General features: G+C 41.9%; 1 protein-coding gene and 1 long non-coding RNA gene across 3 annotated transcripts; one reads left to right on the top strand and one right to left on the bottom strand.

The window, feature by feature from the left end:
* Window positions 1-514: 514 nt before the first annotated feature.
* On the bottom strand, window positions 515-22,508 carry TMEM267 (transmembrane protein 267). Of its 2 annotated transcripts, XM_030565751.1 has the most exons (4): window positions 22,215-22,407; window positions 11,119-11,506; window positions 3,245-3,310; window positions 515-2,826 (listed from the first exon to the last, which is right to left on the bottom strand). In XM_030565751.1, exons 2-4 carry the CDS (start codon window positions 11,440-11,442, stop codon window positions 2,491-2,493), a joined length of 726 nt encoding a protein of 241 aa, XP_030421611.1. In that variant the 5' UTR covers window positions 11,443-11,506; window positions 22,215-22,407; the 3' UTR covers window positions 515-2,490. The 2 variants fall into 2 exon arrangements, with proteins under 2 accessions (XP_030421611.1, XP_030421612.1); XM_030565752.1 differs by lacking the exons at window positions 3,245-3,310; window positions 22,215-22,407 and adding an exon at window positions 22,420-22,508.
* A 2,179-nt stretch (window positions 22,509-24,687) lies between these two features.
* Window positions 24,688-25,600, top strand: LOC115653072. Its single transcript, XR_004000836.1, has 2 exons — window positions 24,688-24,759; window positions 25,474-25,600. It is a non-coding gene; the product is annotated as an uncharacterized LOC115653072 (long non-coding RNA).
* The last annotated feature ends 483 nt before the right edge of the window (window positions 25,601-26,083 follow it).

Raw genomic sequence — 26,083 nt, 5'->3', positions numbered from 1 at the left:
ACAACACAGAGAAAACAGAGTGGTTCCCCCCCCTTCCCTCCCCCTCCCTTCTCCTTCCCTGTTAAGTACAGACTCAATTCCCTTGAGCCTCAACAAGGGGAAAAAATCAGACAGGTCTTAAAAGCAAAACTTTTAATAAAAAGACAGAAAAAAAGTAAGTTATCTCTGCAATTTAGATGGTAAAAGTACAGCATCTTACAGCTTATAGACACTAGAAAGAAGCCTATCCCCAGCAATATGCAATTTAAAATACTTCCAGCAAAATACATATTTGCAAATATAGAAAACAATCAAAAGACTATAACCGCCTGTTCTACTTAATACTCACTGTTCTGAATATATAAGAGACTGTAGCAGGGAGATTGGCAAGAAACCTGGTTGCACGTCTAGTCCTTTCCAGGACCCAGAGAGAACAAAGAAAAAGCCAAAAAACACAAAGGCTTGCCTCCACCAAGATTTGAAAGTATCTTGTCTCCTGATTGGTCCCCTGGTCAGGTGTTTGGTTCCCTGTTTGTTAACCCTTTACAGGTAAAAGAGACATTAACCCTTAACTATCTGTTTATGACAGGGCCACACAAGGCTGTTTGCGGAAGCTCAGCCTCCCCCTGCCTTTGATACCCTCCGCCCATTGCAGCATTTGTTGCATGTAAAAGGGAAAGATTCACATGCTGTGCAAAGCACTCCTAAAGAAGCTTCCTCTTTTCATGCCATACTGCTCCCTCAAATTTTCTTTCCAAGGAGGATACTCACTTTAAGACTTATAGGTTTCACGCTAAGCAGAATAACTGCATCAACCTTCTTCTCACAAGCCTAATTATCATATTATACTCAAGTGGTGCTTAGTCTTCTGCTTCTGAGAGAAGATTGGTGGGAAGTAACTCTTCAGAATGGGGTGCAGTATGCACAGCTGCATAGCACAGGAGGTCTATGCAGCCCCCCATGAGTCAGCAATAGCAGAGGTAAATTTAGAGAGCTCTAAAATGCAGAAAATACAGAAGTTGTTCTTTACTGTTTGTTCCTATTATTTTAAACAAATCCAACTCTACAGTTCCTCTTCCATAAAAACAACATCTCAGGCTAGATCTTCAGATGGTGTAAGTTAGCACAGCTCCACTGAAGTCACTAACTTACACCAGCCAAGAATCTGGCTCCTTACGCCTATAAATAAATTGGAATTTGTTGTTTTAAGAGTTTTTAAAGAAGAGGTTGATGCAAATATTTCACAACTTATAATGCTACCCACTAAAACCTAACACACAGTTCTATTTTGGGGATTTTCTGAGAGATTTCTACAGAATGAAAAAGGTTACTTTGAATAAGCTCATGGTGCACATTCCTGCCGTTTTCATGAATTTGCCATACACAAAGTTGCATTTTACCAGCATAAAATAATAACATTTCAGTATAATGAGGTACTTTTGTTTTTAAGTAGAGGAACAATATTATATTTAGTAGAAGCTGCTGCAGCTAAAAAAGCTTCACAGTAACAGATAATAGATACAGTAGTAAACTCTTAATATAATAGCTATATTTCTGGAGTCATTTCAATTTTCTTAGGATTTAAACTGAAAATTCTTTAAAGCTTATACTTTCCTGCAGCAAATAAGCCTTTAACACAATTGTTTAAATATTAGATAAAATTATTAATATTTATTAGTATTAAATAATGCAAACCTTCTGTAATTTCACAGACACAATACTCCTAAACTAATTGTTTTCTCTTTTCTAACCAAAAATCCCAGATAAGAGTTTTTTGGAAATTGAGTATCAGGCAACTATGCAAGAGAAGTGCTTGGAATACATTTTACTAAATAGCAGTCACTGTTCAAACTTAGCAAAGAATCCTGTGGCACTGCTTTTAGAGATCCAGACTAACATGGCTACCCCTCTGCTACTGTTCAAACTTAAGGGTTCCCAAGACAATCAGTAGCACATCCTGAAAAAACAAACAGCATTATTTTTCCAGCCAGTTGAGTACAAGAAGTTAGACTCAAATGGGGTAAACTAACAAGTTACAAAAAAACAGCTGTTAGATATTTCTCAGAAGGGGTATACAGCACTGAATTCTAATACTTAGTACTTTAGTGCTTTGCATCTTCAAAGTGCTGTGCAAATGTTAACTATAGAAAAAAAGTGGGTGCTCAAAGGGAGAACGTATTTCCCAAAGTGGAGGGTGACCAGAGGAATGGCACTACTATAGCACAGATAATAGTAGGAGGAGGAAATTTAAATATTTAGGAATGACTGAAATTTATATATTAATTAGCTATTACAGAACTGACATTGAAGACTACAGATGTCATGAAGAGGATGCCTGGAAATTATATCAACACCATTCAGACAACAGATTTTTGTAGCCACAAATAATTGATTCCGGAATTATAAATGGCTCGGTGGCTTCAAATTACCTAATTTAGAAATCATGAGGAATGCACAGGGATCAACTTCACTGTAATCTTCAAAACAAGTGACTTCCAAGGACTATCATCCTTAGACATCAATGCGAATTCCATGTTTTATAGACATTAGTTCTCCGGTCCCTGTTAAATACATAACAAATGAACATAGATGAGGTAAAGATGCTGTGATTGCCACATAAAACCAGTATGGCAAGGGAGCAGTTTTTCCAAATGGACAGATCCAGAGGCCATGACGAATTCCATCACGGACATGGTGAGAAGTCCAGGATATGCACAACATCCAGGGAAGAAAGCACCATGAGTCCTTAAGCCTGAAAAGGTGCATAATAAACTTTAATGTCACAGCCACAACAGGAATCACAGTAGAACAATGAAGAAGTGGTCTTTGTGGAAGAGTCAGAGCAGCCTGTGGAAAGGAAAAATACAGTTGGCAATCAACACCATCATGACAAGGTAAAAACGCTTCTCAGATGTTTACAGATGAAATATAAAGTGAACAAAAAACATTTGCTTCCCACAGAAGTGCAAATACAAACTCTTTTCACTATTATCTTTATTCATTTCTCCCTCTCAGGATTTGAGCCAACTGTTCTTATCTAGTATGCTGCTGCGGTGAAATTCAATATACAGCATATAAAACAATTAACAGGAAATACACAACTGTACAATATACTATTGTCAAAAAAACCCAAAACGCACCTTGTATAAAACTAAATTTACTGTGCTGAAATACATTAATTTGTCAATATTAGATATACCTTATTTACTCATAGAGGTAATTTCTAACAAAACAAAATGAACAAAATGCAATTAAAAATACTCACCAGCTCATTTTGGCTGTCTTTTTGGCTCGGTATTCCTTGTTTATGGACAAAGAATATTTTCAAATGCTAAAAGTTGTTTACGTATATAGTTAAGATCAACTTGAAAAGTTTTAAGATCAATTGTTGGCTAATAACCATTACACTGAACTTGCTTAATATTAACTCAGTTCAACAACAAGATGATACTGGCTTCTGTTGAGGTATTTATCAAGATAGAATAATAAAAGTGTGAGATTTTGCTTAAGGTGAGATCAAATGGACTGTTTATCACAAGAGGATCAATAAATGTTCACCATGTCTGTATGTATTGGGGAAGACATTGCAAATTAGAAATACCTATTAGAAATACCTAGAACTTTCTCCATTATGTGTGCAGCCATACATTTCTTTAGCGTATCAATTTTTTCAACTAATATTCTAAAAGGGAAAGAAAAATAGCAGTTCAAAAGAACTACTGATCTCTCAGGCAATCAGGAAGCAACGATTTGTATCTTCATTGAATAGCTTGCAACATGAATTCAGGTAGAACTTATTAACAAGGCAGGATGTGTTCACTCTAATGAAATGCCTTGTATATAACCCCTCCGCACTCCTAAAGAGGATTTTGGAGCAACTAAAGAAGAATCTTTCCCAGGTTTTACACAGAGCTCACTGTATGCTAGGATAAGATTTTGGGAGTTAATCATTGGTTTGTAACTATCCATGTAGGTTGAAACATGATCAATAAAGCTAACACATATGTACATTTCAATACAAAGTCTCCGTACTTTGATTTAAGGAGCTCTCAAAAATCTGTTAATTTTGGTAATTGTTTTTATAGAATGTAATCGCACACAAAAGTCCTAGACGGGCACTCAACAAATTTAAATAGAAATTAAAAACATAATACTATAATAGACCTCAGAGCAAGTTAAAAATATAGAAACTTTGTCTTGCCATATGACTGTCAGCCCTTCAATAGCAAGAATATTCTTTTTCTATATAACAAATGGTAGTGGCAAGGTTCCAAAGAACTGGCCCCTCAGTCCACATGCAAACAGATCACGAGCAAAGGCTGATCAGTTATCACAGAATCATAGAAGATTAGGGTTGGAAGAGACCTCAGGAGGTTATCTAGTCCAACTCCCTGCTCAAAGCAGGACCAACACCAACTAAACCATCCCAGCCAGGGCTCTGTCAAGCTGGGCGTTAAAAACCTCTAAAGAGAGAGGTTCCACTACCTCCCCAGGTACCCTATTCCAGTGCTCCACCACCCTCCTAGTGAAATAGTGTTTCCTAATATCCAACCTAGATCTCCCCCACTGCAACTTGAGACCACTGCTCCTTGTTCTGTCATCCACCACTACCGAGAACAGCTGAGCTTCATCCTTTTTGGAACTCCCATTCAGGGAGTTGAAGGCTGCTATCAACCCCCTCTCACTCTTCTCTTCTGCAGACTAAACAAGCCCAGTTCCCTCAGCCTCTCCTTGTAAGTCATGTGCCCCAGCCCCCTGATCATTTTCATTGCCTTCCACTGGACTGTCTCCAATTTGTCCAAGTCCATTCTGTAGTGGGGGGCCCAAAACTGGACGCAATACTCCAGATGTGGCCTCCCCAGTGTCGAATAGACGGGAATAATCACTTTCCTCGATCCGCTGGCAATTCTCCTATCAAGTTATTTAGTGCTTTATGGTGATCAAGAAAGAGTAGGCTGTACTGTGTGATCTTCTCAACATGACCAGCTTCCTACAGAAGAAGCTTGCATATGCAGGCATCAGCAGAAAAAGATATAGAGTTAAACAACAGAATACCAATTGAAATTAAATATTTTTCTACATTTTCAGATATATTGGATTTAAATTATAACAGAATACAAAATGTACAGTGCTCACTTTATTATGTTTTTAATTTTTATTACAAATATACAATACAAATATTTGCACTGTAAAAATGCTGAACAAAAGAAATAGTAGTTTTCAATTCTCTCTCATACAAGTACTGTAGTGCAACCTCTTTATCTTGAAAGTGCAACTTACAAATGTAGGGGTTTTTTTTGTCACATAACTGCACTCAAAAACAAAACAATGTAAAACTTTAGAGCCTATAAGTCCACTCAGTCCTACTTTTTGTTCAGACAATCACTGAGACAAACAAGTTTGTTTACATTTACGGGAGATAGGCTGCCTGGTTCTTATATACAATGTCACCTGAAAGCGAGAGCAGCCGTTTGCATGGCGCTTTTGTAGCTGGCATTGCAAGGTATCTACGTGCCAGATATGCTAAACATTCGTATGCCCTTCATGCTTCAGCCACCATTCCAAAGGACATGCTTCTATGCTGATAGGGGGAGAACTGTATGTCTCCTGCTTTGTTTTACATGATTTCTGCTATATATTTCATGTTATAACAGTCTCGGATGATGACCCAGAACTTTCACTGCAGATTTGACAACACACAAAGAAGGTACCAATGTGAGATTTTTAAAGATAGCTACAGCACTCAACCCAAGGTTTAAGAATCTGAAGTGCTTTCCAAAATCTGAGAGGGATGAGGTGTGGAGCATGCTTTCAGAAGTCTAAAAAGAGAAACATTCCGATGCAGAAACTATAGAACGTGAACAACCAAAACAGAAAATCAACCTTCTGCTGGTGGCATCTGACTCAGATAATGAAAGTGAACATGCGTTGGTTCACACTGCTTTAGATCGTTATTGAGCAGAACCCATCACCAGCATGGATGCATGTCTTCTGGAATGGTGGTTGAAGCATGAAGGGACATATGAATCTTTAGTGCATCTGGCACGTAAATATCTTGCGACGCCAGCTACAACAGTGCCATCGAACACCTGTTCTCACTTTCAGGTGACACTGTAAACAAAAAGCAGGCAGCACTATCTCCTGCAAATGTAAACAAACTTGTCTGTCCGACCAATTGGCTGAACAAGAAGTATGATTCAGTGGACATGTAGGCTCTAAAGTTTGACATTGTTTTATTTTAGAATGCAGGTTTTTTGTACATAATTCTACATTTGTAAGTTCAACTTTCATGAGAAAGAGATTGCACTATAGGACTTGTATTAGGTGAATTGAAAAATATTTCTTTTGTTTTGTACAAAGCAAATATTTGTAATAAAACTAAATATAAAGTGAGCATTGTACACTGCATTCTGTGTTGTAATTGAAATCAATATATTTGAATATTTAGAAAACATCTAAAAATATTTAAATAAATGGTATCCTATTACTGTTTAATCGTGATTATTTTTTTTAATCGCTGGACAGCCCTAGAAAAAATAAAAATTTATTTCATATAATTGTTATAGTCTGGGCTAAGTCTTGTTGAAATTGGTGGTGTAGCAGCCACCTTTCATTCATAGATAAGCGTAAAGAGCCACTGATCTCATTTATGAAATCAGGTAGCTGAAACTACAGGAGCATCACCCAAAACACAGGCACATGGCAAAGTCTGTGTAGAAGCTGAACCATGTGGCGCAAGGGATTTTCCTGGGGACTGATAAAGTGAATGCAGGGGATTGACTGGTGGAGCTGGGTGTGAGCATGACAGAGAAATACACAGAAAGACACCAAGAAGGAGCAGAAAGCCAAGGAGACATCCATAACAAACACCGGGAGCATGGCCCTGAGAAAAAACCTACAGGGAATACTTTTTGAATACAGTAGAGAACGTGCTTTTAGAATACAGTGGTGGCTGAAACTAGGCTTGGAACTGTAAGTAGAGAACACTTTTCTGATTCCTATTGTGCTCAGTGAAACAAAGACTTGGTATATTCTTTGTAAATGAACAGAACTGCATCCAAGAAATATCTCATTCCATCAATAATTTCTCTTCCTAACAACAATAACTTGAGAGATGCTGAATTTTGGAAACTGCTCTCAAGTCAAAAAAGGGATAGTAATGCTACACAGAACTGATCCATTCCTAAATGAAAAAAAATCATGTTTGTAATTTTTGTTGATTCAAATCTTTAGTGTAAAAGGATCTCATACCCGAGTGTGGGCTTACTCCAAGTGCTGACATCAGTGTTAAAAGTAAAGGATATTCCATTATAACAATTCCTGTCCTTCATATGAAATGTTAAACTGAGCAGCTATCCATCAATAGGTACCCTGGACAGTAACAACTATCCAAGACATGTTTCAATAGTAGTAAATGATAAACCTATTGAGCAAAATTCTCCATGACTAATCTATTTATCTGCAGTTAATATATTATCAACACTTAACTCATTACTCTGACTTATCTAGAAAATGAAATGTGCCGCTTCAAGCAAAATTTTGTAACGAGAATGAGTAAAAGGTTTTCTTAGATACTTTTAGGTACTTCAGGAATGCCCACTTCTAATACTGAAGAAAATACATTATCATGCTACTGCTGAAGTTAATGGTAAAGTGCCCACTGGCTTCCAGTTTATGATTAGATCCTACAGATTTATGTTGAAGAAAGAAATTAATAACATGACATCTGACCAGTGTCAGAGGATGTTATTCTTTATTCCTTTCTTCATTAGTGGAGGTACTTTTCATTACTCAAATTTTGAGGTGAAAAGTCTCAATATAGTTCCTCTATACTGTAGCTAATGAAAGAATTGTTCTTGTCACAATCCTTTCATAAGCATACTGTTTTTCATTAACTATTGTAATACTGGGTGTTGAATTTTCATAATATATAATGACTGTCAGAGTTGGAATGTGAAAAAAACAAATACTAGACTAGAGTACACTAGACTAGAATAGACTTTTACTAGACTACAAAAGAACAGCAAGGACATTTAAAAATAAATAAAGTATAATCATTCACAAAAGTAGGTTCAAGCAGAGTACTGTAGTTGTAAAAAGGAATGATAGCACAAGCTAGAGTATTGTACATGCACATATTATCCTTTCTGCACTGACATATACTATTGGTGAAAAGAACATAAGTACTTGTGGCATCTTAGAGACTAACATATGCTCAAATAAATGTTAGTCTCTAAGGTGCCACAAGTACTCCCGATCTTTTTGCGGATACGGATTAACATTGCTGCTACTCTGAAACCTGTCACTACTGGTGAAGTCTGCCATCTACTGGAAATAGATAAGAAAAGACTTATTTTCAGAATATTCCTGTTTGAGAAAAAAAGCTCAGGATAGCAAATAGATTCTTTAAAAAAAAAACAAAAAACAAAAACCTAGGTTTTTAAAACAATTAGTATTTAGTGATTCACATATACAAAGCAGGTTTTAAAAAATAAGTGGATGTACAGATGACAAGTGTTCATTAAAATAAGATCTAAAATAAATTGTATTTAAACTGTTTGACTAGATTTCAGGTTGTCCATGCCCCAGTTTCAAATAATGAGTTAAGTGTACTCTGACAATTTTGTGGTTTTACAATATCTTTCTATACAAAATCAAAAGCGTTCTGCCTTTTCTGTGATATGAAAGTCCCACACAAACAAACAGGGAAACTGATCATCCAAAGCATATAGTCAAATGCACAAAGTACACAAACTGAAAAAATTGAGAATTTCCCTCTCTAATCTTTTATTTATAGCAACTGTAGGTGTATCCTGCAACAATAGGAGGCACAACATTTTCAAGCACAAGTATGATTTTAAAATCTGTTACAAATAATAGTGCCTTTTACACAAAAAGTTCCTTACAAATTTAATGTAGAAAATTCCATTTTCCTAAGCTGAAACATTTGTATATTGTTCTTTACTTTCTATTAGATTTAACTAATGTGTTACAGACGTAAGCAGAGTCAGGATAAGCTCTACACTGACATCTGGTGGAAAGAATTTCAGAGAGTGTATTTGCATAGGCATGCCTACCCTATCCCAGACTCCCAAGCTGTGGGACTGCTTGGTGACAAATTGCTCACCCTCAGTTGGGCGGTACTGGCTAGACATGGGACATGGGTTCCAAAACCTAGAGAATTGAGAGAGGCTGGGGACAGGTATTTGTGCCTGGTGGTGCAGTCTCCTTGTGAAGCCAGAAGCACCAGTTGCACCCTCTCCACTGTGGAATGTCAGAGTTGATTTTTTTATTCCCTCAAGAATTTAAATACAGGTTGCTGAGCTGAAATCACTTTGGGCTAATGGTGCACTAGCACTGGGGCTCCCCTACTATGAGCTGGAATCACTAAGAGATGAAAATCACTAAAAAGCTAAAATCACTGAGCTGAGAGCACTGAGTACGGTGCTAACTAGTGGGGAGCCTGAAGATATACTGTGGAACAGAGCTGCTGGCGGAGTGGAGAAGTTTGTGGGGACGGCTGGAGCGGATCACGGGACAGCTGGTGGCAGCAGAGTGGCTGACAGAGCGGAGTAGCTGTGGGACGAGTGGAGCGGCCCATAGAACGAGCAGAGCCGAGCAGTTTGCAGAGAGAACCGGAGCAGCTCATGGAGCAGAGCAGCTGGTGGAGCGGAGCAGTTTCTGAGGACGGCTGGAGGAGCAGCGTGCAGCGGCTGGTAAAGCGGAGCAGTTCGTGGAGAAGGCGGAAGCAGAACCCACGGAGAGGCAGGGCAGTTGGCCCAGGACCACGTAAGGTGCCCCTTTCTACCCAGGCTGGGGGGAGGGACCTCTACAGATAAACTCTCGAACTCTGGGGTGGCATTGACCAGAGACTTTTGGGTTGTTGGACTTTGGGGTGACTGGACTTAAAACCCTAAGGGGAAAAAGGACAGTGCCAAAGTACTTGGAGGTGGGTTTTGTTTATGGTTTGTGTTATAACCCTGTTTGTGGTGTTTCTCCAATGGGATGCCGCATTGTTTCCTTCCTTTATTAAAAAGATTTTGCTACACTCAGACTCCGTGCTTGCGAGAGGGGAAGTATTGCCTCCTAGAGGCGCCCAGGGGAGTGTGGTATGTGAGTGTCCCAGGTCACTGGGTGGGGGCTCGAGCCAGTATTGCACTGTGTTACTGAAACAGAACCCCTGGATACTGAACCCGGCCCTTGTTGCCGCCAACTCAGAGGGGCAGAAGGGTTACACATAGAACACTCAAATCTGGTTCTCTCCAGCAAGGCTGGCACAAGAACTTTGTTCTGACAGAAACAGCCCTGAAAAAAGATCACTATCTATTATACATATACATTCCTTAATATTGTTGTCATATTTACTCCTCTTATTAATCCAAAGAAAATCAACCTAGTGTCAAATCCTTCTTGAGTACCCCCTAATGGTAGTTGGCTACAAACATCAAATTGTTGATTAAGAGTGAGATTTTTCAAATACTGGTCTCCATTTTTCCGCCACAATTTCAAGCACAAATAATTGCGACATACAAGTGACTTTAAATGTTGCCTACAAATAGCTGTGGTCCTAAAATTAAGCCTGTAATTATTTACCACGACCAACACCACCTCCTCCTTCTGCAGGTGCAAAACAGAGCCCTAGCTAAGCTTAATTTTCAATCTGTCAATGCCTAATCTTATTTAAACTAAGTAACAGTTGGACGTTCTGTCATCTGGCTACTTTTACTACTTATTCTAAAAGAAAAAAAAAGGGACAATCCCATTTAAATAGACACAAAGTGTATGAAGCTGCACACAAGTGTAACTTGACTAACAAAGCAAGTGATATACAAATGTTACGAACTATATGCATAGAATCTCTAGAATTAAATATCTACATCTAATACCACACATTTTTTAAAAGAGAAAAAATGCCATGTTGGGCTTTTATACTTTAAATTGCAGTGAGATGTAAATGAATTTTTACACATAAAATACAGCTTTTTATATATGTCTTAAAAACATTTAAATGAAACCAATTAAATACATCAAGGCAATGAGACCTCTAACTGCAAACTTTAGGTTCCAAGAGCTGATATAGTGTTTAGAAGTAGGTGGAAATGCAAAAATAATTAAGAAAACAAAGTGAACTTTGCTTACCTGTAATGAAAGGGAGTGAGCTAGAAAAAAATGGTCGACATCAATGACAGAAGAGAGGAAACCAGCTAAAATGACTTCACTAAAGTCACTCTTCTTCCTGAGCCCAATCACTATCACCCAGGACCATATTCCCACCACACCATGCACTGCATTATCAGAGAGAGCTCGGAGCCAGTCGTGTTGCTGAATGAAAGAGAACTGCAGAAGTCTGTCTGCTATGAAGCAGAATATTCCCAATCCTAAACTGGAAATAACTGAAGCTATGCTGAAAGTTTGGAGAAGAGCATGAGCCTTTTCAGTCTCAGATGCCATAGCAAGTAACATGTCACTGTACACAAGATACCATCAGGATACACGCAGTCCATTGTCCTTTTAATCTTCAGTCATTCTGTAAATTATCAAAGAGAAAAGTCTTAATAAGAAGTGTCAGCTAGCACTAAATACTTGTTAAACCCAACTCTATCTGCAGCTGTAATAAAACATATCCTAATAGAAAATTCATTGCACAAAATCTAAGATTCTCCAGAAATATTAAATACAATTAACTTAATTCATTGACCCAAACAGTATGGCTCCTAATCACAATTTTTGTGCTGTTTTAATGAGAATAAACAAATACTTTAGTACACTCATGCTTTGACTCTATCTTTTGACATTTCCAATTTCATAAAACAAAATGAGAGGATTTTCCTGCAATATTCAGGACAGATAGCATCATGAAGCCAATATAGTTCAGTCAAAGAGAACCAAGGAGAACTTTACTCCTTTCAGAGGAAATCTAAATATGCTGCTCTAATTAGCACTCAGCAGCAACCTCTACTGCTGTTTCCAGCACATTCCCTCAATCTATCAACCAGGGGCAGCTCTACGTATTTTGCCGCCCCAAGCACGGCAGTCAGGCGGCTTTCAGCGGCATACCTGCGGGAGGTCTGCCGGTGCTGCGCCTTCAGCGTACCCGACGCCAAATTGCCGCCAAAACTGCGGGACAAACGGACCTCCCACAGGCATGCCGCCGAAGGCAGCCTGACTGCTGCCCTCACGGCGACCGGCAGGCAGCTCCCCGCGGCTTGCCGCCCCAGGCACGCGCTTGGTGCGCTGGTGCCTGGAGCCACCTCTGCTATCAACAGTCACCTTCGCAGTTCTTGAGAACGCCAGGCTAACCCAAGTAATTCTACTTTTCACGTTGAACTATGGGATCAAAAATTCGTAAAAGGGAAATCATATTATTAGTGAAAATTGCTTTCTATCATTTAGAAAAATTCTTTATCAAATTATTTACACTTTGAAGCTATTGCAAACCTTTCTGCTGCAAGGGTACTTCACCTTGGGAACAACTAAATTTCCTTAATGACTCATTAAACAACATCTCAAAACCACATACAATAATTAGCACAAGGATGGAATATAACATTAAACAAATAATAATATGAAGAACACCCCCTACCTTATGTAGCTGGTGAAATTTGTTCTATTCCCTAGCTCTGTTGTATTCAAAACTGAAAAACTGCCTCTCCCAACACAATCTCTGTTCCTCTCCACTGGCCGCCTTGCCAGCGGCTCATTCAGCTCACTGCCTCGCCAGCAGTTCATTCACCAGCTGACTGTCAGTCACCTTCTTCTGCCTCCTGAGTCTCTGCTGTGACCTCTGCTCACCAGTCTTAGGCCATGTCTACATCTAAAATTTTGCAGCGCTGGTTGTTACAGCTGTATTAGTACAGCTGTATAGGGCCAGCGCTGCAGAGTGGCCACACTTACAGCAACCAGCGCTGCAAGTGGTGTTAGATGTGGCCACACTGCAGCGCTGTTGGGCGGCTTCAAGGGGGGTTCCGGGACCGAGAGAGCAAACCGGGAAAGGAAACCAGCTTCGCCGCGGTTTGCTCTCTCGGTCCCGGAGCCAGCCAGCAAACCGCGGGGAAGGAGACCTGCTTGCTCGGGGTTCCGGGACCGAGAGAGCAAACCGGGAACGCCGCGGTTTGCTCTCTCGGTCCCGGAGCCAGCCAGCAAACCGCGGGGAAGGAGACCTGCTTGCTCGGGGTTCCGGGACCGAGAGAGCAAACCGGGAACGCCGCGGTTTGCTCTCTCGGTCCCGGAGCCAGCCAGCAAACCGCGGGGAAGGAGACCTGCTTGCTCGGGGTTCCGGGACCGAGAGAGCAAACCGCGGCGAAGCTGGTTTCCTTTCCCGGTTTGCTCTCTCGGTCCCGGAACCCCGAGCAAGCAGGTCTCCTTCCCCGCGGTTTGCTGGCTGGCTCCGGGACCGAGAGAGCAAACCGCGGCGTTCCCGGTTTGCTCTCTCGGTCCCGGAACCCCGAGCAAGCAGGTCTCCTTCCCCGCGGTTTGCTGGCTGGCTCCGGGACCGAGAGAGCAAACCGGGAAAGGAAACCAGCTTGATTACCAGAGGCTTCCTCCTTCCACGGAGGTCAAGAAAAGCGCTGGTGAGTGTCTACATTGCATTACCAGCGCTGGATCACCAGCGCTGGATCCTCTACACCCGAGACAAAACGGGAGTACGGCCAGCGCTGCAAACAGGGAGTTGCAGCGCTGGTGATGCCCTGCAGATGTGGACACTCTCAAAGTTGCAGCGCTGTAACTCCCTCACCAGCGCTGCAACTTTCTGATGTAGACAAGCCCTCAGTGATTATCAGCTCTTTGCAGGCTGGGCAGAAACACTGCCCCACCAGAGGTGATTGCAGCTCTCATTTAAGCACTTTGACATAAAGGCTCCTAAGGAAGTCTACTTAGCTCTATCTTTAACAGTGGGGAGGAACAGACCGGGGACACTTAGGAAGAGTTCACACCTCCTAGCTGGGACACCGTCCCCATCCCTCTTACTTTCACAGGGGTCTGGCATTCGAGCCCCTGGTTTACAAATTCCTTTCAGCTGAGGGTGACCCCTCAACTGGGACACACTCAGTACAGTTCTGCTCCCCTTTTGTCATACAATGAAGACAACATTTCACTACTCCTGCATGCCATACTAAAGTGATCTGTAACCCAACACCAGCCAAAGCAGATCACTTGGAGCTACACAACTCCTGTCTGCTAGATATCTATGCAGAGTAGTGTTCATGTAAATACAGTTTGCTCCTGAAGTCTCTCCCCCTCCTGAAGTAGCTATCAGGGGAGAGTTCATTCAGACTCTGCTTATATATCTGAATGTACTTTCATTGTCCTCTGCCTGTAATCAAGCCAGACAGAATCCATATTTCTTTGTCTAGGGCAGGATGAATTTATGCACTGCCTCCGAAATGCATTTTAAGAACATATTTCCAGTATACATGCATAAATCTTTGTACTCAACATGTACATACATCACACAATCATTTTTGGAACCAGCATGTCACCTGTTTACATATGATATCTCACATGATACCTTTTAAGTACACAATATGATGCACATGTTGAGTGTAGTGAGTGTGTCAAGCCTGATATGCATTACAGTATAGTGGGCCACCTGCCTGTGGACATTTAGGGGCTCTTCAGGTTACACACCTTCACCACCATACTAAGGAGCTATAAATCAAGGCTCCAACAAAAAAAAAACCTCAGACTTAATTTTATTTTGTTCCTGCAAAAGACACTAATTCTGACACATAAGAATCAAACCTAACCACAAAAACACCTAGCAATTCAGAATGGTAAAGTCTGAAAGAACACATCTAACCCTCTGCTTTTAAGGAACTAAAGGCCAAAATCATAGACCAGGGAAAAAATGCCATCTTAAATTTAATATATACTAGACAATCCCATTGAAGACTACCCACTCCACCCCCATAGCAACACAAAAAAGCAAAGAAAACCTCCAGAAACTGAAAACTTGCTGTCCATAACATATTAACTGAGATTCTGAACCATACCACTACGCATACATGCACCTTAACCTAACCCTACACTGACAAAGAACTAGAGATGCTCTCAGCCAAGCAACAGAGGCATCTGTGTTGGCAGCATCAATATTAGTAAACAATTCTGTAGAAGCCTCACATCTTTACACTACACACTTATTAACATACATATAAAAACATAAGACAAGGAGAAAACTAAACTTTTTTTTTTAAAGTATTGAGTCAATACAGAACCTCAGATTTAAACTACTACTGGATTTTAACTACTACAGAATGGAATTAGTGTGAAAGCATTTGATACAATTAAAATAAACATAACAATCCAACTGAGAGATAAAAGACATGCAAAAAGAAGTCTTCAAGCAAGAATGATGAGTAAGGCAGGGATGCAGCCTCAGACTTACCCTATTCAACATTTACATGAGTGACCTAGCTGTTCTGTTAAAACAGCCTGCTCTTGCAGAACCACTACCGAACAAGACAAAAATAACTGCTGTCTCCAGATGATGTAGACTTTCTTTGCTACAGAACCCCCACAGGACATATCACTGCTCTAAGTATTAGATAATAAATATCAAATGAAATCTGGGCCTCCCTTCCAAGTGGTTATTGCAAACAGAGCAAAGGGAATAAAACCCTAGTTGAAATCCTATAACTGAAGATATATAAACAAGTATTATGTGTACAAAGGTATTATCCCAAAAGTGGTTGAGAACATGCAGCTATAGGCTCCTAAAAATATAGATCAGAATTAAGATTATGCTAATGTACCAAAAAAGACACACTTCTGGTAACATGTCAATGAAAGCAACATACACTCTATCCATCATAGTATTAGAGTACCAGAAAACCCCATTTCACATAGTGGGAATATCAAGTTGGGGTAGGGAGGTGATATTACCTCTGAATATGGTACTGAAGAGATCACTACTGGAAAACTGCCTCAGTTTTGGTGTCCACACTTTAAAAAAGGATACTGAAAAACTGGAGCGGTTTCAGAGAAGAGCTACAATAATGATTAGAGGGCTTGCAAAATACTTAATGATCTCAATCTAGTTATTGTGTGAAAAGAAGATTTAGACCAGATCTACAATTAAAAATTTGGTCAGTGTAGTAATATCAGTTATGGGTATCATTTTTATGACATTTTTATACTGGCCAAAGCCTTATTCTAGATGCAGTTATACCAGCAAAGAATTGTTTTTGCCAGTTTAGCTTATTTCATTCAGGAAACCGGTATAAGATATACCCGCAGCCTTCTGCTGGTATAAACTGTTTCTGCACTAGCAGGGTTTGCTATCTATAGTGTCAAAACTTTGCCAGTGTAGCACAGCTGCCTCGATCCCAGTCTATAAGTACGTCATGTAATGGCAGACAGCTGAAAAGTGACAAGTTCTTAAAGAGCTTATATACCAATGCTAGAAGTCTAAATAATAAGATGGGTGAACTAGAGTGCCTCATATTAAATGAGGATATTGATATAATAGGCATCACAGAAACTTGGTGGAATGAGGATAATCAATGGGACCCAGTAATACCAGGGTACAAAATATATCAGAAGGACAGAACAGGTCATGCTGGTGGGGGAGTGTCACTATATATGAAAGAAAGCATAGAATCAAATGAAGTACAAATCTTAAATGAAACCAAACTGTACCATAGAATCTCTATGGATAATAATTCCATGCTTTAATAAAACGAATATAGCAGTAGGGATATATTACCGACCACACAACCAGGATGGTGATAGTGACTGTGAAATGCACAGGGAGATTAGAGAGGCTATTAAAATAAAAAACTCTATAATAATGGGTGATTTCAACTATCCCCATATTGACTGGGTACATGTCACCTCAGGAAGGGATGCAGAGATAAAATTTCTTGACACCTTAAATGACTGCTTCTTGGAGCAGCTAGTCCTGGAACCCACAAGAAGAGAGGCAATTCTTGATTTAGTCGTAAGGGGAGCACAGGATCTGGTCCAAGAGATGCTGGACAGCTTGGTAATAGTGTAATAATTAAGCCCAACACTGTAGCACTGAATTTCAGAAAGGGGGACTACACAAAAACACGAAGTTAGTTAAACAGAAACTAAAAGGTACAGCGCAAAAAGTGAAATTTCTGCAAGCTGCATGGAAACTTTTTAAAGACATCATAGTAGAGGCTCAACTTAAATGTATACCCCAAATTTAAAAACATAGTAAGAGAACCAAAAAAGTGCCACGGTGGCTGAACAACAAAGTAAAAGAAGCAGTGAGAGGCAAAAAGGCATTCTTAAAAAGTGGAAGTGAAATCCTAGTGAGTAAAATAGAAAGGAGCATAAACTCTGACAAATGAAGTGTAAAAATATAATTAGGAAGGCCAAAAAGGAATTTGAAAAACAGCTAGCCAAAAACTCAAAAAATAATAGGGAAAAAAAAAAAGTATTTTAAGTACATCAGAAGCAGGAAGCCTGCTAAATCATCAGGCCACTAGACAATCGAGGTGCTGAAGGAGCAATCAAGGATGATAAGGCCATTGTGAAGAAACTAAATGAATTCTTCGCATGGGTCTTCATGGCTGAGGATGTGAGAGAGATTCCCAAACCTGAGCCATTCTTTTTAGGTGATAAATCTGAGTAACTGTCCCAGATTGAGGTGTCATCAGAGGTGGTTTTGGAACAAATTGATAAACTAAATAGTAATTAAGTCATCAGGACCAGATGGTATTCACCCTAGAGTTCTGAAGGAACTCAAATATGAAATTGCAGAACTACTTACTGTAGTCTGTAAGCTATCATTTAAATCAGATTCTGTACCACATGACTGGAACAGCAGCAAAGAGTCCTGTGGTACCTTATAGACTAACAGACGTTTTGGAGCCTGAGCTTTCGTGGGTGAATACCCACTTCCTCAGATGCATGTAGTGGAAATTTCCAGGGGCAGGTATATATATGCAGGCAAGCTAGAGATAATAAGGTAGTTCAATCAGGGAGGATGAGGCCCTATTCTAGCAGCTGAGGGGTGAAAACCAAGGGAAGAGAAACTGGTTTTGTAAATGGCAAGCCATTCACAGTCTTTGTTTAATCCTGAGCTGAGGGTGTCAAATTTGCAGATGAACTCCTACCAAAAGGAGGCTGCCAGACAATTCTCCAACACCAAATTCTACAGGCCACTTCCTTCAGATCCCACTGAGGAATACACTAAGAAACTGCACCATCTACTCAGGACACTCCCTACACTAACACCGGAACAAATCAACATACCCTTAGAGCCCCAACCAGGGTTATTCTATCTACTACCCAAGATCCACAAACCCAGAAATCCTGGATGCCCCATCATCTGGGGCATTGGCACTCTTACTGAAGGACTGTCTGGATATGTGGACTCTCTACTCAGACCCTATGCCACCAGCACTCCCAGCTATCTCCATGCCACCACTGATTTCCTGAGGAAACTACAATGCATTGGTGACCTTCCAGAAAACACCATCCTAGTCACCATGGATGTAGAGGCTCTCTACACGAACATCCCACACACAGATAGCATACAAGCTGTCAGGAACAGTATCCCTGATGATGCTACAGCACAACTGGCTGCTGAGCTCTGTGCCTTTATCCTCACACACAAACTATTTCAAATTTGATGACAATATATATCTCCAGATCAGTGGCACAGCTATGGGCACCCGCATGGCCCCACAATATGCCAATATTTTTATGGCCGACCTGGAACAACGCTTCCTCAGCTCTCGTCCACTCACGCCCCTTCTCTACCTACGCTACATTGATGACATCTTCATCATCTGGACCCATGGGAAGGAGTCTCTGGAAAAATTCCACCATGATTTCAACAGCTTCCACTCCACCATCAGCCTCAGCCTGGACCAATCTACACGGGAGGTCCACTTCCTAGACACCACGGTGCAAATAAGTGATGGTCACATTACCACCACCCTATACCGAAAACCTACCGACCGCTATGCCTACCTTCAGGCCTCCAGCTTCCATCCCGGGCACATCACACGATCCATTGTCTACAGCCAAGCACTGAGGTACAACCGCATCTGCTCTAACCCCTCAGACAGAGACCAACACCTACAAAATCTCCACCAAGCATTCTCAAAACTACAATACCCGCATGAGGAAATAAGGAAACAGATCAACAGAGCCAGATGTGTACCCAGAAGCCTCCTACTGTAAGACAAACCCAAGAAAGAAACCAACAGGACTCCACTGGCCATCACATACAGTCCCCAGCTAAAACCTCTCCAACGCATGATCAGGGACCTACAACCCATCCTGGACAATGATCCCACACTCTCACAGACCTTGGGTGGCAGGCCAGTCCTTGCCCACAGGCAACCTGCCAACCTGAAACATATTCTCACTAGTAACTGCACACCGCACCATAGTAACTCTAGCTCAGGAACCAATCCATGTAACAAACCTCGATGCCAACTCTGCCCACATATCTACACCAGCGACACCATCAAAGGACCTAACCAGAGCAGCCACACCATCACCAGTTCATTCACCTGCACATCCACCAATGTAATATACACCATCATATGCCAGCAATGCCCCTCTGCTATGTACATCGGCCAAACTGGACAGTCGCTACGGAAAAGGATAAATGGACACAAATCAGATATTAGGAATGGCAATAAACAAAAATCTGTAGGAGAACACTTCAACCTCCCTGGCCACACTATAGCAGACCTTAAGGTGGCCATCCTGCAGCAAAAAAACTTCAGGACCAGACTTCAAAGAGAAACTGCTGAGCTTCAGTTCATCTGCAAATTTGACACCATCAGCTCAGGATTAAACAAAGACTGTGAATGGCTTGCCAATTACAGAACCAGTTTCTCCTCCTTTGGTTTTCACCCCTCAACTGCTAGAACAGGGCCTCATTCTCCCTGATTGAACTACCTCATTAGCTCTAGCTTGCCTGCATATATACCTGCCCCTGGAAATTTCCACTACATGCATCTGACGAAGTGGGTATTCACCCACGAAAGCTCATGCTCCAAAATGTCTGTTAGTCTATAAAGTGCCACAGGACTCTTTGCTGCTTTCACAGATCCAGACTAACACGGCTACCCCTCTGATACTTGACACATGACTGGAGGATCACTAATATGACCTCAAATACAGGCCAGTAAGCCTGACTTCAGTACCGGGCAAATTGCTTGAAACTATAGTAAAGAATAAAATTGTTAGACATATAGATGAACATAATTTGTTGGGCAACTTTATTCTCCCTCCATGGTCCAGCAAGAGCGTCTGCTCTTGGGCTTCTTGCTCCCCAATTGTCACTTCTCTTGGGCAGAGACACACATATCTCTTTGCCTCCTAACCAGGTTATTTCCAGGCTTCACAATTTACTGCCTATACTGTGAATTTCCCAGCAAAGTCAGACTGACGAAGCAGGCCTGCTCTGATTTTCTCCTCAGAGGCTACAAATAGCATAATTGCCACAGTTGTAAGTTACCACACAGCCCTCTCTAACCAAGTACATTTATTCCTAAGGTAAAAGTATTACAGAAAAAAATATTAAAGACGACAAAAGATCCTACACGTGACTCATGCTAATAACATTACCAGAGATTGCCTCAACTCCAACAAGGGCTCTGACTGATGAACAGTTGTTCAAACCCCAACAAGGGTTTTTTCTATGGCCATGAGTTCACAACAGCTGTTAGCCCAGAACAAACATACTCATAAATCTTAGAGTCACTCTTCTATCCAGTATAGGCCTCTGATCTCATCCTTATGTTACAGGTGATCAGCAAACAATAGGTTTCCTCTCAGATTGCAGGTTCAAATGGATGGATCCAGGGGTGGGTAACTTGCTTTCCTCTCCAAAGTATTTTCTTGGAAACTCACTGAACTAAAAGTTCAGTCTTGTCTGGTCCACTGTTTTAAAAAGAGTCCACTGAAGAAATCCTTGGCAAGAAGTGGGAAGAGGTGATGGTGCACATCTTGTGATTTTTAGCCCAGTGGCTAGAACACTCACTGTGGATGTGGGAGATCCAGCTCCAATTTACCCCTCTCTCTGTAGTCCAGTAGACTGGACATGCACCCGATAGGTGAAAACACCCTAGGCCCAGTCCTCCTGCTCCTATCACTCTCTTCTATTATTTATCCACATTGGGAGAGCTTCAACAGTAGTGACTGCAAGAACCCCACATTGGATTATCCAAAAGCACAGTGGTTAAAGCTCTCTCCTCAGGTGGAAGACCCCTGTTTAAATGCTCTCCACCCCTTTGTCTCCCACATACCAGGTTAGTGCTCTAACCACCTGGCCAAAACTCAAAACGTGGGCAACACGAACTCCTTGGGCTGTTTTGTGAGAAGTGAAGCAGGAATCTAACTCATTCACAGAAGAAACAGTTTAGGTGCCTAAGATGCCTAACTCCAATCTGCGGCAGGTTCTTGTTTATGGATAGCTAGCACCTAAATCCAGGCGCAGGGAGGCACCTATCTTAGAAGGAAGAGCAGGGTATAAGACACACCCCTGTTGTTGGCATCTCCAATTGGCTAGTTTAAGCAACTCCCCATTTAGCATCCTAGCTTTTGTGGATCAAATCGTTAGATGCCTCTCTCCCCTCCCCCCATTGTATGGGGAGCCTAGGTGCCTAATTCAGCTTTATGGATCACAGTGTTGTTCCTATGACTTTCTAGGCACCTAAAGTCAGGCGGCAGAACCACTGCAAGCAGGGGATGGCTGGGCTGCACATGGGGGGAAGAGTTTATCAGCCTGACAGAGGCAGTTCTGAAGAGTGGTCTGTAAATCTACTACTACCTGGCTCCACAGAGCAGAGCTAAAGCCCAGTTGTCCCGGGGGCCGCTAGCCTCTAGTGATGACAAAGCAGCAGCTCAGCACTTGTTCTGCCCCAAATCCCTAGACTCGGTTCTCGGCTGCTCCGAGCAGAGCCTGAGTGCGCTGTGAAGGAGCCCAGCTTTTGGTGCCAGGGGAAGGGGCGTGTGGGAACCTCCCTAATCCCACGGAGGGAGGGTGACACTGGAGTCTAATTAAGGCAGCACAGGAATCTGCAGCAGTGCTGAGTCCCTGAGGCCACGCAGCCAAGAGCGCGTGGGGGGAAAAGCGCCAGCTCCCTCCGATGGCCGAGCCCGGCCTGACACCGGAGCCTCGGCCCAGTCCAGCCCTCCACTCCCCTATCCTAACACCGGGGCGGGGCGGGGCAGGCCCCGCCCGAACTGACCCCAGCCCCGCCTCCCCGGCCCGCCTCATGCCGGGATCCCGCGCAGACCTTTCTCCTCCCAGCTGCTCCTGCGTCTCTCCCAAGCCAGCGGCTCCGGCGCGCACGTTCCTGCTGGCGGCCCGGCTCCCCTCCCGGGTGGGGGCGCTGCCGCTGGCGGTCACAGGCGGGGCCCGCGTATCACTACAACGACACAACGGGCGGGCCGCCCGCTGAAAAGCACAAAGCACTCCGGGATAGCGGCTGGCGGACTGACCTCCGGGAGCGGCCGACCCCGTGCGGTGCCCTGCCTGCGGGTCTCGCCGCCCCTCGCGATGCTCTCGCCGCAGCTGGGGTGGGGCAGTGACTGTTACCGCGGCGCGGGAAAAGTTGAGGAGCTGCCAAGGCAGACGGGGCCTCCCTCCAGCGATGACAGCGCCGGATCCCCCCGGTCCCGCCCCGTTGGCTCTGGGCAGATGGTCATTGATTATGCAGCGCTCCCCTGTAAAACGTTTCCTGGAAGATGAGCACTGCCGGCTAGGTCAGCGAATGTAAACACACCGCCAGTCCCCTTTCCGGCCAGCCTACAGTACAGCCAGCACTTAAAAGCCACGTTAATGGTACGCTGTGCTCTGGAGGCAGCCACCTGGCTGAGGAACAAGAGCAAGAGCAGCAGCTTGTGAAAATCAGCATCACAGAACAATACGGTTAGACAGGACTGTAAGGGTCATATGGTCTAATCCCAGCCACTGCCAAGGTGTAGCATGTATTGTGTCTAAACTATGCTAACCTGCTCTAACTATGCTAACGGCTAACCTGTCTCCTGAAAACCTCCAAGGAAGGAAATTTCCCAACGTCCCGTGGCAGGTTGTTCCATTGTCCTACTGTACTTAAGAAAAATTTAACTGAAAGTTAATCTAAATCTGGTATGTTGCAGTTTGAAGCAATGGCCTCTTAGCTGCACTTTTAATAGGCGTGAGCAACTTTTCTCCATCTTTTTTATGCACAGCCTTTTCAGTATTTAAAGACTGGTATCTTGTCCCCACTTCATCTCCCCTTTTTCAAACTAAACATACCCAGTTCCTTTTGCCTTTGGTCATATGGCTTGCATTCTATCCCTTTGACCTTTACATCATCTAAGCTCCAAGTAAACATAAGGTCCTGACCCGCCAGCGGCTTACCCTGATGGATGGGGAGTCAGTCTTTTGCTCCCTACTATATTTTAAAAGCTGGCGTCATAAACTCTCAAAAGTTTTGCTAGAATTATTTTAATGTAATCTAACAAAAAAACTATTGTTATAATAACTGAACAAATCTGTATTCACCTTCAAAATTAGTCAATATTTAAAATCAGTAAATGGATATTTAAAACAAGTAACTTAGAACACTATGAGACTTGAAAAAAAAAGTCTTAAAATCCTTCAAAATCTGAATCAGTCTCTGATTCACCAAACAATTCATTAAACTCTGCTTCAGTCACAGCTACACCTGCATTGTCATTGTAGATGTCGGCAGTGTCGTCTTCAGACTCAGATTCCTTCTCATCATCAGATTCTGTTGTGTAACCATCAAATATGGCATCATTTCTGACCCCTTAAGTGCATTGCTGATAGAAATTTCATTTCAGAAATGCTGTATCATTTCCAAGGGAATGGACACCCACGCATCCTTGTGACATAACCTTAGTCCCAGATATGGACCTTAGAGTCCAAAATATGGGGGTTAGCATGAAAACCTCCAAGCTTAGTCACCAGCTTGGACCTGGTACCTGCTGCCACCACCCAAAAAATTAGAGTGTTTAGGGCACTCTGGTCCCACTGAAAAACCTTCCCTGGGGACCCAAAGACCCAAATCCCTTGAGTCTCACAACAAAGGGAAATAATCCTTTTTCCCTCCCCCCCCTCCAGGTGCTCCTGGAGAGATACACAGACACAAGCTCTGTGAATCCAAACAGAGTGACTCCCCCTCTCCGTTCCCGTTCCCGGTCCTGGAACAAAAAGGACTTTCCTATTCACCCAGAGGGAATGCAAAATCAGGCTAGCCACTTCAACACACACAGATCTCCCCTGATTTCTTCCTCCCACCAATTCCCTGGTGAGTACAGACTCAATTTCCCTGAAGTAAAGAAAAACTCCAACAGGTCTTAAAAGAAAGCTTTATATAAAAAGAAAGAAAAAAATACAAATGGTCTCTCTGTATTAAGATGACACAATACAGGGCAATTTCTTAAAAGAATATTGAATAAACAGCCTTATTCAAAAAGAATACAAATCAAAGCACTCCAGCACTTATATTCATGCAAATACCAAAGAAAAGAAACCATATAACTTACTATCTGATCTCTTTGTCCTTACACTTAGAAACAGAAGATTAGAAAACAGAACTACTTCTCCAAAGCTCAGAGAAAGCAGGCAGCCAGAAAACAAAGACCCCAGACACACAATTCCCTCCACCCAAAGTTGAAAAAATGCGGTTTCCTGATTGGTCCTCTGGTCAGGTGCTCCAGGTGAAAGAGACATTAACAATTAGCTATCTGTTTATGACACCTTGATCCACTGGGCAATCTGATTGATTTTGGGCTTCATAAGATTCCTGCCTTTTGTCAACTTCACCATACGTGAGCACATCCATTCAGACCACATTTTGCATAGCCTGTCTGTAAAGGGTTTGTTCAGACAGACATCAAGCGGTTGTAGAACTGAAGTTAAGCCTCCAGGTATTACAGCCAAAGTAGTTTTCATATTTCTGGCCACATTTTTCACCTCATCCGTCTTGTGTGCCCTGAACATGTCTCAAACGAGCATAGGTTTCTTGAAAAGTGCTCCTGGTCTCTTATTCCACACTTTTTCCAGCCATTCAATAGTCCCACTTCCATCCATCCATCCCTTTTTGTGTGCACGTACAATGACAGGAAATTCATGTTTTTAGGCAAGGTTTTTCTTTAAAAATAACAACAGGAGGGAGCTTTGATCCATTTGCCAAACATGATAAAACCACTGTTAAATGGATTTTTTCCATAGCCAGTGGTTTTAATTAAAACTGTTTTTTCACCAACACCAGTTACCATTCTGTTGCTTGGGATCGAATTTCATCCATTTTTCATCCATATTTCCTATTTATGACAGTTCAAATGCATTTTCCTTTTGATATTTTATAATAAATCTTTGGAAAGATTCGATTTTTTCTTCCAGATTTCTCAGCAGCTTTTGCACTTTGTTCACTGACAAAGACAGAGATCATGATGGTTCATGAAGCGAGTACACCAACCCACTGATGCAACAAACATTAACGGCTTTACTGACTTGTATTTGTCGTCTTTTGACATTTGCAGAGCATGCAGACGAATTCCAGTTCTAGTGACAATGTACCCATTTTGTCGACATTCAACAACCTAATTACTGAGATCTTTCTCCAGCTCAGCAAATGAAGCACACCTCATTGGATGTTTTTTCTTGCTTCTTGGCATGTCTTTTAGTGTTTTATTTTTTTGTCATTCTCTTACTTGCTTCTCATGAGCAGCGGTGTAATTATTGTTTGCTTCTGCATATTCAACAACTAAGTTTGTATGCTGTGTGATAAGCAGACCATTTTCTTTTGATTTCACTGTTCATTTTAAATACTAGTATGAAAACAGATTATTATAGTTATAGATTTTGTAGGACTTTACATAGGAATTTCACCTGCTTTATCACTGTCAAGTTATTCTTTTTTTTTAATTTCAAAGCAGCCCTGTAGATTGGCATGTCTGTGGCGATAACAGGCTATTTCAATTTTATTAGCAATTCCATCGATTCTGTATGTTATATTTTCATATTGGCTCGGGACTTATAGGTTCATTGGTAGAAATGCATGAAGAGATCAAATTACACAGTAGCAGATTGACACCTGTACTATAGTACTAATGTTCACTGTATTTTTCTGATTGGCTTGTAAGATTGTCA

Source organism: Gopherus evgoodei, chromosome 6, assembly GCF_007399415.2.
Source record: "Gopherus evgoodei ecotype Sinaloan lineage chromosome 6, rGopEvg1_v1.p, whole genome shotgun sequence".
Lineage (NCBI taxonomy): Eukaryota > Metazoa > Chordata > Testudines > Testudinidae > Gopherus > Gopherus evgoodei.
The sequence above is the reverse complement of the archived record's forward strand: the minus strand, read 5'-3'. Positions and strand labels throughout refer to the sequence as shown.